At 39.5% G+C, this 12,731-nt stretch overlaps 1 protein-coding gene across 5 annotated transcripts in view; it reads right to left on the bottom strand.

The window, feature by feature from the left end:
- Positions 1 to 12,731, bottom strand: part of RAPGEF4 (Rap guanine nucleotide exchange factor 4) — a 223,193-nt gene that overhangs the window by 179,037 nt on the left and 31,425 nt on the right. For 4 of the 5 annotated variants that reach the window (XM_043525449.1, XM_037912838.2, XM_037912835.2 and 1 more), the window contains exon 4: positions 4,780 to 4,926. Coding sequence is in view for 4 of the 5 variants with exons in the window: in XM_037912838.2 (XP_037768766.1) it covers positions 4,780 to 4,926 (147 nt within the window). In the remaining variant the exon portion in view is untranslated. Of the gene's footprint in view, positions 1 to 4,779; positions 4,927 to 10,073; positions 10,208 to 12,731 lie in introns of those variants that run through there. The other variant, XM_043525447.1, reaches the window with a different exon arrangement.

Raw genomic sequence — 12,731 nt, 5'->3', positions numbered from 1 at the left:
ATTCAAGTCACTACACAGTTCAATATTTGTATTTCTTAAACAAATTTCCACTGCATCTACTTGTAAATTCCTGTGTTTTCACAGAGGACCCATTTTTGACCAGCTCATTAAATGGTAACATTAGCACTTTCCAAGAGAAAGCATTTTTTTCAGAAGTTCTGATTTCAATGCAGTGAGACACACTGAGGTCCACTAGAATACCATCGGAAGGGCATCAGCAGGGCACAAGTTACACTATTATTTATCAGGCTGCAATGTGTAATGCTGTTGAATGCGAATAAAAAGAATAAAAGTATTCATTCTGACCTTGTAGAGGCCAGCTCTCTTTCTCTCTCCAACGTTACTGCACACCAAGTAAAGATCAGCTCTTCATTTAATCATGATCAAATATCTCTCAGGGAATGTATGTTATTCCACAGAAGAGGAAACTAGCTGTTTGTACATTATCCAAGAAGCTTGAGCAATTCACAGTAGTAGGAAAGACTTCTAAAAATAAGTCACCTCCCAGCAGATGCACTTCCTTCCTGTTTTAGTTTGAGTCAGTTTGTAACTGCATGAAAGGACAAAGCTTGAAGACAGAGTAGTGAGAACTCCTATAACAGATACACCATACAAATAAATGTAGTTCTTTCCTTGTCTGTCTAAAAGAATCAGAACATTGGAGGTGGAGTGAACCACAGACCCAACAGGATATGCATGACCAGAGCTGCTAGTGTGTAGTCTCTGCTTTTATGTTTATTTTTGGATATGGCTTTCTTAGTCCTTTGCACTATTCAGGGCAGGAAGTAGCTCTGTACTATCCTGATAATGCCAAAGGGGGAAAGTAAGTTCTTCTGGGGATAGGGAATGTCTCTTAGTATATGTTCATAAAACATCATGTAAGTGCATAGTGCTAACAAAGCGACTAATACATTCTTACACGAAGAATATTTTTTGACTGTGTTAACACTCCTTGAAGAGTAAGGCCAGAGATAAGCCAGTGCACAAAAGTATGACACTGGAGATTCTGGACTCCTCCGAAAGCTTCTTTGTCAAACAATATGTTCAGCTCACGGTAAGAACTTAGCCAGAGATTTCATCTTCTCCAATGTGCTGCACCAGCTGTTGGTGTAAAACTAGATGTCTCTGAGGATGAGCACACTCTGAGGCTGAGCAGATGTTCATGAACAGGGTGCTGCTTAAACAGACGTAGTCATTACAGAAAAGACTAGACCATTTTCCCTGGTAATTGCTATTGTCAGGGCAATATCATCTGTTTTGACTGGCTTATTCCCTGATTATTAAAAATGGAGGTCATAGAAGATCTTGTCTGTATTTAAAGGGCAAAAAGAATATCCTATTTTTTTCAAATATTCTTTTCCAAGGAACACAAGCTGCCTTCTCTCCTACACATATCTGGTAGAACTACTGTATTTCCACATATACAAAGTCTATAAAAATCAGGGAGGAAAAAAGACCCCCAAAAAATCTGTATAGAAGTAAATCTATTACTTTTCAGGTATAGGGTCAAGTATTCTCAATGAAGTCCTACAATATTTAAAATAAGAGTCACGGGTTCTGTATTAAGCCAAATACATATTAACTATGTTATCAGGTTGTGTGTGTCCTGGGATATGAAGCAATATAGAAGATCAATAATATTGTTTCTTACAGTTTCGTAACTTTATACAGGCATATAACCAATTTACAATTTTATTTAAACAAATATACAGAAAAAATTGTATGAAAATAGTTCTGATTCAAAATTGGCACCACGGTGTGACTTTATAAAGATAGCCTTGAATTTGTTAAGGAAATTAAACAGCGTCTCCCATCCCACCACTGGAATTCAGCTCTAATTATCTAGAGGGCTGAAAATGGTATGCAGTGGATTTTAATATTAATTTCCTGAAGATGTTTGCTGTAATTATGCTGACATTGTTGCCTTCTTTTGTCTTTCCCAGGACACCACTGAAAACTAATCTGTGGCCGATTCTTAGTTATATAGAGCATTTTAATAAATGCAAATATAGAAGTTATGGAACAGCATGGTCTTTGTTCACTGTGTCAGAACACGTTTGCCAGAATCTGCTTTGGGTAAACAAAGGTGACCTGATCTTAGAACAAGCCCTGAACACCACAAATCCCACAACTCACCAAAAAGTTACTCTAAAGGGAAAAATGTGCACTTATGGTACAAAGAAAATATTATAATATTACTAATATTTTCAGAGATTTTCATAAAGAAGTCACAATTATTTTGAATATATTCCTTCTTTGTAAAGAATAGTTTTATTTTTTTAGCAGCAACATATGTCGTGGCTTTGGAATTAATGTACTGCATACAGACAAAAGCAGCCTTGCAAAAACCCCTTTCAAGTCCTGCTAATATATCCTAAACTACCAACTAGTGCTAACTTCTTCAGCATTCTTGTTGGATGTTCAGGAATATTGCCCACAAGAGAGACTTCACAAAAATTCAGAAAGAATGTGATTGCAAAGTGTGCAGAGAGCACATGCCAGGCAAGCTGTAGTCTACGAGTGACATCTGCAGCATGTCCAATACTCTTTGTATAAAATTTTAACAGGTCAGAAATACACTGAGAAGTATCTGCTAAAAGCTCCCAAGACAGCTCTCTCTTGATGGCGGCTACCATTTTTGTATTGGGTTGTTATAATTTAAACATTATAAAAAATAAAAGTTGTTCTGTAAAAATGAACAGCATTGTATCAACCATTTAAGTAAGAGTAGTCAAAGGAAAAACACTTTAAAAGTGCTTTGTAATTCTTGTTTGAACATCTTTAAGGTGTTTGTGACAGAGGGAAATATATTTAAAAGCATGCAACGTTCAGAATCGAAAAAAGGAACCATATGCTAAACAATTTTTTTTCCATTTATCAGAGATGAAATCCAATGACTTTGTTTTTAGAAAGGAAATCCCTTGGATATCACAGATGACACCTCTTGTCCTACATCTAGGTCAGCGATCAGCAACCTTTGGCACGCAGCGCGTCAGGGAAATCCGCTGGCGGGCCGGGACGGTTTGTTTACCTGCAGCGTCCGCAGGTTCGGCCGATTGCAGCTCCCTCTGGCCGTGGTTCGCCGCTCCAGGCCAACGGGGGCTGTGGAAAGCGGTGTGGGCCGAAGGATGTGCTGGCCACCGCTACCATCCCCGCCTGCCAGTGGATTTCCCTGATGGGCCACGTGCCAAAGATTGCCAATCCTTGGTCTACGTAAAGGTGAACTAAAAGCATTTTAACTGTCAAAACCTGAGCTCAGGTTTGTTCTCTTCCATCACTAACATTCAAGACTCCATCTGCATTACAAGTTTTGCCATCTGTAAACACAACACTAAACCAAGTTACAAGATGGTCAAGGCATGCCATAGTTAAGCGTGGCACTTAAACACTGTAAAATCTGTCGTGGAGATGGAGCCTAGAGCATTGCAGGAACAGCATTCTTCACATATTTACTCGAATGTTTTCCTACAGCTCTATTTGAACTAAAGACATTGGGCCAAATTCTGCTCTAAGTTACAGAAGCACAACCAATGAAGCAAAGTTTGCCACTATCAGTGTATTCAGTGACAGACATGTTTCAACAGTACTTTGGAACTCTGATGCCCCACCCATGCTATAGTATATAAAACATGCCTGGAACAACTACGTTTACAGGTGACTGACACTAGTGATGTTTCTCTGACCAATGTTGCCAGGAATTTTTTCTGAAAGCTTTATTATAATACTTGCTAGAGGATAGCACTGTTTGGGTAATACAGTCACAGAAAGCGGAAAAAGCCCAAACCTTGCCCACACTGGCCAAGGAAACTAAGCTAGAATGCTACAAGCAGTAATCATTGTTTAAACATAATATTTGCAGAACCTCAACGTTAGGTCACAATCTGCTACATGTGGACCCCTAAACTTGTACAGATTCCAATTAAATCAATAGGGCTCTGCATGGATCCAGCGGTCCATTTATACGGCTTAGATTGCATAGTGTGGACTAGATCTAAATGGTGCCTTCTAATTACCAATAATATTTTTCAAATCTTGCAAGAATTCAGATATGAATCACAAAATCTGCCAACTAAACATGCAAGCACACTAATGACACTAATGACACGTGCTCGGCAAGATAACAGTAGCAAGCAGATTCAAGAACCATACATTCACTAAAGAATGAAGTATTGGGGGGCTTTGCAAGTATTCACTATGCCAAATAACACATTCATTTTTAAGTGCTCTTCAGTCAGTTACCAATTCTAAAACTCTTCCATTTGGTGGTGATAACAAGGAGGGATGAGGAACAATATGCAAGTGCAATTTAATCAGGGTCCGCTATGCGATTCGACTAGCTGGTGTAAAACGTAAATATAAGTCTGACAAACCAGCAAATGGAGAGCACAAACAAATATGTTAATCTGAGTTAGTTTCATTTTAAGAAATAAGTTAAGGGGAGAAGTATACAGCAGTTAAAGTAAATTTTAAAACAAATACCAGAAAGTTATTTCTTGTTGGAGACTAATGCATTTGTGGAGTAACTTATTAAGCAAAGTTGTCAAGACAAAAAAAAACAGGATGGTCTTTGAAGATATATTAATAAGGATATATAATCTTGCAGAAGATGAAGTACCAAAAAGGGACAAGTGGATTTCACTCATTCTCCAAATTTTTTTTAAAAAGGTATATTCCTCTGCTAAAACTGAACACATTAAGACACAATCATAATGTTATTATATACATACATTTCACTTTTCTCTAACCATATTAATTGTTCAATAAGTCTTTTTGCTTTACCTCCCAAAGTGCTTTGAAATCCTTCTGCTCAATCCGAAGGAGCTCACTGTATTCCCTGGTAACAATAGTAGCATGGCGAGGGGTGTTATCCAGAATTGACTCTCCAAAAGCGGTTCCTATTCCCAAGGTACATATTGTTACAGCATCCTTTGAATCAAAAATAAAAAGGACATGTATTAAATTCCTGGCTTTTGAAGGGGTCTGTAGTTTCATATCACTTATCAGCTGATTATGCTACACAGCACAGCCATAGATTCTTAATTAATTTTCTAGATAAGCATTTTAACATTTGGATGAGAGGATATGGCTGGGTTGGTCCAGTGGCGCAGAAAGCCTTGATTTCAGAATGCGCTTAGGATTCTGTTTTCCCTGCTCACTAGCTGGTTCAGATCTGCCTTGCTGTAAAGTACAGAGAACAGAAATCACCACCACCTTTGGAAGAAAAAGTCATGATCTCTGGTCATGTATCCCTTTACACAGATGTGATGATGAGTGTGACGTTAACCATATTTCTATGAAGAATAGGGGGTGTATGATATGAATATGGCATAACCAAATCATACTTTTTACAGGATGGCTCATGTAAGATATTATTGGAAAGATTATGATTTACTGAATATGATTATCCAATCTGTATGCATATCATTTCTGTATCTAGAGTTAGGAATATTGACTATGTAACAATTACAACTGTGTGTGTACTTGGGGGGGAACACCCACCAGACAGTAGGCAAACACTCTGAATGACCCATTAGGAAGAAACAATAAGACTGTGAAGATACTAATCTCTCTCCTTCCTAGGAGATGTAGCTCTGACACTACCAGGTCAGGTGATAAGATCACCTGATACAAAATACCACCTTGGACACTGCTGGTACTTTTCCTCTGTACGGGAGTGGGGATCAAACAAAGGATTCCTGCCCTAGGTAAATCCTTTTTAAGGGCTGGGGAGCGGGTTGATCTCGACACTCCTCCACTGCCTACCCAAGAAGAAGGACTGCTGAAAGAACCTGAAGGGACAAAGGAACTAACCTGAAGGGAAAGGAAGGGGTGAGTCCCGAGTGAGACGGGTAAGAAGAAATAACTGGAACTCTGAGCTACAGAAACTCTGCATCCTGCCTAATTCAACATTTAGGGTGAGAAATTACATCTTGTAACCTGTTTCTTTAGTGAATCAAGCTTAGTTTGCGTGTTTTGCTTTATTTGCTTAGTAATCTGCTTTATCCCTTATAATCACTTAAAATCTGTCTTTTGTAGTTAATAAACTTATTTCTTGTTTATACCATAACCCAGTTTGTGCAATTCATATCTGGGGGCGGAGGGCCAAGAAGCTGTGCATAGCTCTCTTCACATTGAGGGAGAGGGTGAATTTTTATGAGCTTGCGCTGGGCAGATTTTTCTATACAGCACAAGACAATAGATCATTGGGTCTACACTCCAAGGGAGGTGGGCACCTGAGTGCATGGGGCAAGCACCATGCTTGTTACACTTGAGCAAAGTATATGAGATCTTTGCCTACTTTTCCTACGAAATATCAAAACTATCTCCTCAAGCCATCTTTCTTTGGAAAATATGATTATGCACATGTGACACATGCCCTTTGCTGGATCCTATGTTAACTATGTAAGTAGCTCAATTGGTGTGGCATGTAAATACTTTAATTGGAAACTAGAAGAGAAGTAGTGCTTCTAACAGACATATGATTATCTCCCAAAGCAAATTACCTTTCCTTGTATAAAGAGTATTTCCCTAACAGTTTTTTCACAATGACCATACACCGTTGAACTGCTATTCTAATATGGAAAATCATTGCCACCTTAGCCCTTACAGATAAGCCAGTAGCTTGGTAAGAGCTTCTTTTCTTAGCAGTTTAAATGTATTCTTATGTGGATGATACTACAGGAATGTTTCTTCATAATACTGATTCTTCTGGTTCATTTATATCCTTTAGTTTCTCTGATTATATAAGGGAACTTGGCTTGAAGTAAACTGAACTACCTTAAATAGTCAGCAAACTATGGTGTTTTTAACACATCACCTTTAAAAATACTTATTTGTACATTTGTCAGAATGATACATAGCATCCAAAGGGGATAGATATAGGATGGGGAAATAATCCAGTTTTTTTAAACTGAAACAACCAAATCATCTTTCCATCATAGATTCAAAACACTAAATAAACTTAACTTTCTAATAAAAAAAATACCCTCTTCTGCCCCCTTCAAAATTCTTTTTCTCTTTCTCATTCTCTCTCCTTCTGTGAGATAGCTCCCAGAGAAAGACACTACTCCATATGAATGAGGGTGGCAGAATTTGGACCTTAGGGAATAAGTTATTTCCTTTTGCACACTACAGTCCGCCATGTTTGAAAAAGAATGTTTCAGAAGAAGTGGAGGAGCATACATTATGGATGTCTGGTGTTGGAGGGCTTAAATTTGTGATTCTGATCAGTTCCATTGGATGTATTACAGCTCTCTTATAACTGAGGATTTTTGAGACAACATCTTTCATCACCTGAATCTTAAACCTGCCACTGAATTGCAGTGAACCTAAGTATGTAGTCTGTGACCTGAACTCTCTATGATTTCAGTGTGTGCAAAGAACATACAGCAATGGGAACAAACATATCTTTCCAAGTCCTTAATGCTTCTTCCTTTTAAATAACTATGTGAACCTTGGCTGGTACCTGGCAGATAGAACCTCCTGCTGCTTCTGGGATTTTAGAGGGGAACAGCAGCCTGAGCTTCTAGCTGCCAGCAATCCTCAAGATAGTCTACATGAAAAGCAGGAGATCCTTGAGTGTAATGTTAACAGGCCTAATAGGAAGCATTCCTAGGGGGTGGGAGAAATATAAACAGAGAGCAGCAGGAAAAATGGGACTCTGAAGCCCTGAAGAAGCGAGATCGGCTTGCTCCCTAACTGGCTCAGAGAACCCACCTCTCCTGTAGCAAAATGGTGGCTGGAAAAAAGCTGAAAGAACTGTCACTTGACAGAATCCTGGACTTTTCTTTTATGAAAACATGATTCCTCAGGCTCCTTGACCTGAAAACCTATGGTGTTAATTTATTTCTTAGGTTGAACAGCTGTCTCATCAAAAGGTCTCTTAGAAAGTGACTCCTTAACAAACACATGTCTCTGTCTATCCTTCATCTATTCTGGTTTTAAAAAGTCTTTCCTTTTATTGCTAAACCCCCCAAAATGTGGAGAGGTTTTTTTTCTATTTTTGAGGGGTAAAGAGTCAGTAATAGATGTAAATGTTGCTCATAATCTGTCTATTTGGAAAGTTTCTATTTCTTCCATTCCATTAATTTATTTCTGCAGTAAGGACAAAACAGAAGCCATTTACTGAATTTAATAAATAAAGCTGAGAGTATCAGAGTCCTTGAGAACAAAATCAGCCTGGAAAATAAAGGCATTTCTTTGTACCCCCATTTGAGTGCATTGTTTGATAATGGTTGAATAGTTACAGGATGTCACCTCTAAAAACATCATACAAAGCTTTTTCCAAGGAGAAACTTTGTATCTGGGTATAATGGGACTCCCGTGTAACCACTATCTATATAATCTTATATGCTCTCTCCCACACACCTGGCCCCCCACTGGCCCCCCACAACTGCTCACAGTTGCCTTCCCGGAAAATTTATTACCAACAGTTGTTAAATTTTTCCTAGATCCTTAATTCTTTTCCAAGACCATATTTATTTTATTTTTCTGACCATATAATTTTATATGGAAATATCTGTACAAAAGCAATTTGCCATGGTTCAGGGAATTGGACTATTATGGATATTTGCCTTTGTAATGCGATTACAGAACCACTTACTTGGTCTTAATAACATTTGCCTATTATCACGTATTAGACGCATGAAAGGAAAACAATGCAATTTTAAGCACAGAGAATGATGCTGAAATATGCTTATGAATCTCCCCTGGTTGATGAGCCATGGGCAAGAAGTAGGTACATTGCCAGAAATTACTGATTATATTTTGTGGCCATTTCAAGAATCCTAAATTTTAGAATTAAATCAAACCGTGTTACTAATGTTATATCAAGTAAAATGAGTTTACATGCATCCGATGAAGTGGGTATTCACCCACGAAAGCTCATGCTCCAATACGTCTGTTAGTCTATAAGGTGCCACAGGACTCTTTGCTGCTTTTACATTTTCTATGTCTTTTTTGTGTGTTTCCACTGTAAACTACAACATGTGCATTTTTTTAATCAGACAGTTGGTTGATTTAGGGTCTTCACTTCTAGTACTCTGCTTTTGTTTGGCTCCAGTAATGTCATTTATTTCAGAACTATCCCAGGGGACTGGATGGTTAAGGAGACTGGACTATGGATCTTTTCAGTTCTAAGGCCCTGATCTTACAATGAGATCCATGTGATCAGATTCCTGCGCTCGTGTGGAATCTCACCCACTGAAGTGGATTTCACTGCAGAATGCGGACCACAGTTATTAATCTGAATCCATTCCCAGTTGTTCTGGACTTGTTACCTTAAAATGCCTGATCTGTGTAAAATGAGTTTACAGTTTTAGTCCAATGTCTAACGGACTAAACCATTGGTAGATTTACTGGCAGTCTCAGCCGAAAGGCCAAGAATTGATTTGGCTTACAGAATGTACTGCCATCAGACTTTGAAAGATAGACGAATACATTATACATACAAGAGGCTATAAGTCCATTATTATTGAAAGGTGACTTTGTTGAGAAAAAAGTTGCAGTCAAATATTCCTTCTGCTCACAGCAGCCTATAAAGGACGGAAGCTTTATAGACAAGAATTGCCTTTTCTCTCCTAGTTACCTTCTGATCACCCCTGTCATTTTTAAAGGATCTCATTGTGACAGGTTGCCCCCTTTAAGGTGCCACCTGATGTACTGGGATACCACTGAGACCACCTGTTCTGCCAGCCTGGGCCTCCTTCTAGGGCACATACCCCTGTGCTCCCTAGAGTGGAATTTATCCCCTGTCAGGCGTGGGCTCACAACTAACAGCCGGAACAGACCCTTTGCTGGTAAGCTTTGTACCCTCCTCTCTCCTTGAATTGGGTTTGCCTCCAGTTAGAGTCCAGGGAATCTGCACCCACCACAGCAGTCTCTAGGATTCTAACATCTTTTTTCTTTGGGCTTTCTGCTAGGACACATTTTTCTATGCATTTTAGAGTGAGTTCTGTTCCTTGCTTTACTGCCACTTCTTGGCAGCCAGCAACCTGGACAGACTCCCTACCGTCAGGCAAAACACTCCCATCCCCTGAGGGGATAGCCACCAGACAGTAACTGGTTTTACTCACTCCCATTCCTTCATAGCAAACTGCTTTGCAGGGCTGAAGAGGAATTAAAGAGAGACTCTCCCATTTCCTGTAGCTTTGTTCTTCCCCTCTGGGGCTTCAGCACAAGATTCTTTCTTGCTGCTGACAGAGCTCTGGACAGCCTGAGCCACATTCAAAAAATCATTACCCAAAAGAATTAGTGTAAGATTATGAGGAACCACAGCAACGGTTAATTCAGCTTGCAGATCCGCAGTTTCCATGTGCACTTTAGCCAAAGGCTCAAGGATTTTGTGACCTCCTACTAACAAAAGTTCTGCCAGCTGTCCTGGCAGTATGTCTTTCTCCTGAACCAGGTCTCTCCTGACCACAGAAATTTCTGAACCAGTATCTCTCTATCCAGGGAATTCTCTGCCATTTACTCTAAAGGCTGTCAGGTGCTTACTGTCTGGCTGTGCAATGTCAATCTTTTAAAAACCCTGTATGATAAGTGGTAACTGCCTGAGGTGCCTCTGTGCTCTGGAAAAACAACGAGTCTGGTGGCACCTTAAAGACTAACAGATTTATTTGGGCATAAGCTTTCGTGGGTAAAAAACCCACTTCTTCAGATGCAGACTGAAAATTACAGATACAGGTATAAATATATATAGGCACATGAAGAGAAGGGAGCTACTTTACAAGTGGAGAACCAATGCTGAAGGCCAATTTAGTCAGGGTGGATGTAGTCCACTCCCAATAATTGATGAGGAGGTTGCCTTCTTTGTCCCCATATCTACTCTAGTGACACCATCAGAGGCTTATTCACTTGCACATCTATTAATGTGATATATGCCATCATGTGCCAGCAATGCACCTCTGCCACGTACATTGGTCAAACCGGACAGTCTTTATGTAAAAGGATAAATGGACACAAATCAGACATCAGGCATGCTAACATAAAAAGCCAGTAGGACAGAGGTGGGTGAACTGCAGCTTGTGAGCCACATCCGGCAGGAAGAAGTAAACCTAAACCATCCCTGACAGGTATATGTCCAACCTGTTCTTAAAAACCTCCAGGGATGGGGATTCCACAAGCTCCCTTTGAAGTCCATTCCGAAGCTTAACTACCCTTATAGTCAAAAAATTTTTCCTGTTATCTAACCTGAATTTTCCTGGCTTAAATCCATTACTTCTTGTCCTACTTTCAGTGGACATGGAGAACCAGTGATCACTGTCCTCTTTATAACAGCCCTTAACATACTTGAAGACTCCCCCTCTGATTAGTCTTAGACTTAAGTTTGAAGACTAAACAGGCCTAGTTTTTTGTTTTTTTTAAAAAACACCCTTTCCTCATAGATCAGGTTTTCTAAACCTTTTATCATTTTTGTTGCTATTCTCCGCACTCTTTTCAGTTTATCCACATCTTTCCTACAGTGTGGGGCCCAGAACTGTACACTGTACTTCACCTAAGGTCTCACTAGTGCTGGATAGGACAATTACCTTCCTTGTCTTACATACAACCCAGAATGGTATTAGCCATTTTCACAATATATCACATTGTGACTCTCATTCAATTTGTGATCCACTATAAACTCCAGATCCTTTTCAGCAGTAATACCACCTAGCCAACTATTCCCCACTTTGTAGCTGTGCATTTGATTTTTCCTTCCTAAGTGCTTTCCACTTTTCTCTATTTAACTTCATCTGGTTGATTTCAGACCAATTCTCCAATTCATCCAGGTCATTTTGAATTCTAATCCTGTCCTCCAAAGTCCTTGTAACTTCTCCCATCTTGGTGTCATCTGCAAATTTTCTATGCATACTCTCCATTCCATTATCCAAGTCATGAATGAATATATTGAATAGTGCTGGATCCATGACTGTGGAACCCCACTAGATACAGCCTCCCAGTTTGACAGAGAACCACTGAGCACTACTCTTTGAGTACAGTCTTTCAACCTGTTGTGCACTCACATTATAGTAATTTCATCTAGACCACATTTCCATAGTTTGCTTTGAGAATGTCATGCGGGACTGTGTCAAAGGCCTTACTAATATCAAGACATATCATCTACTGCTTCCTCCTATTCATTAAGCCAGCGACCCTGTGAAAGAAGGAAATTAGGTAGGAAATTATTATTCTCTAGGTGCTTATGATCGATGTGCCTCCCCGACTCTGGTCTGCCAAGCCCCACCCCTCGTCATTTAAATCCCACCTGTAAATTCACTTATCTGAAGCCTACAATAAGCAATTGAGTTTTTTCACTATTTTTAACTTGATCCATGTTATCTGCATATGGTCTTTAAAATCCCACCAAAACGCATACAAGCCTTAACTTAGTAACTGTGGCTCAGTCTTGCATTCTGATTCATGCCCATGGACTGCGGCAGGATCAGGGCCTACGTGACTCTTTTGCAGACATCTAGTCCTTCACTGCCCCATTTCCTGCATTGTGTCTTGTCCAAATTAAAATTGTAAGCATTTGTGGGAAGAGATAGTGCGTCCAATTCTGTGTTCACTGAAGTCAATGACAAAGCTCAATGGTGCAGGATCAGGCTGGCCTAGTGTCTTTTGATGTCTGCTGTTATGAGTCTAGCACACTTTGTGGCAATAAAAAACAAAATAATAATAAAGATGATCCTAAATGGCTGCTTTGAGGCCTTCTCTTATCAAAAACTTACTCACAGCTTCATTTTGAGGCA

This window comes from Chelonia mydas, chromosome 11, assembly GCF_015237465.2.
Source record: "Chelonia mydas isolate rCheMyd1 chromosome 11, rCheMyd1.pri.v2, whole genome shotgun sequence".
NCBI classification, from domain to species: domain Eukaryota; kingdom Metazoa; phylum Chordata; order Testudines; family Cheloniidae; genus Chelonia; species Chelonia mydas.
The sequence above is the reverse complement of the archived record's forward strand: the minus strand, read 5'-3'. Positions and strand labels throughout refer to the sequence as shown.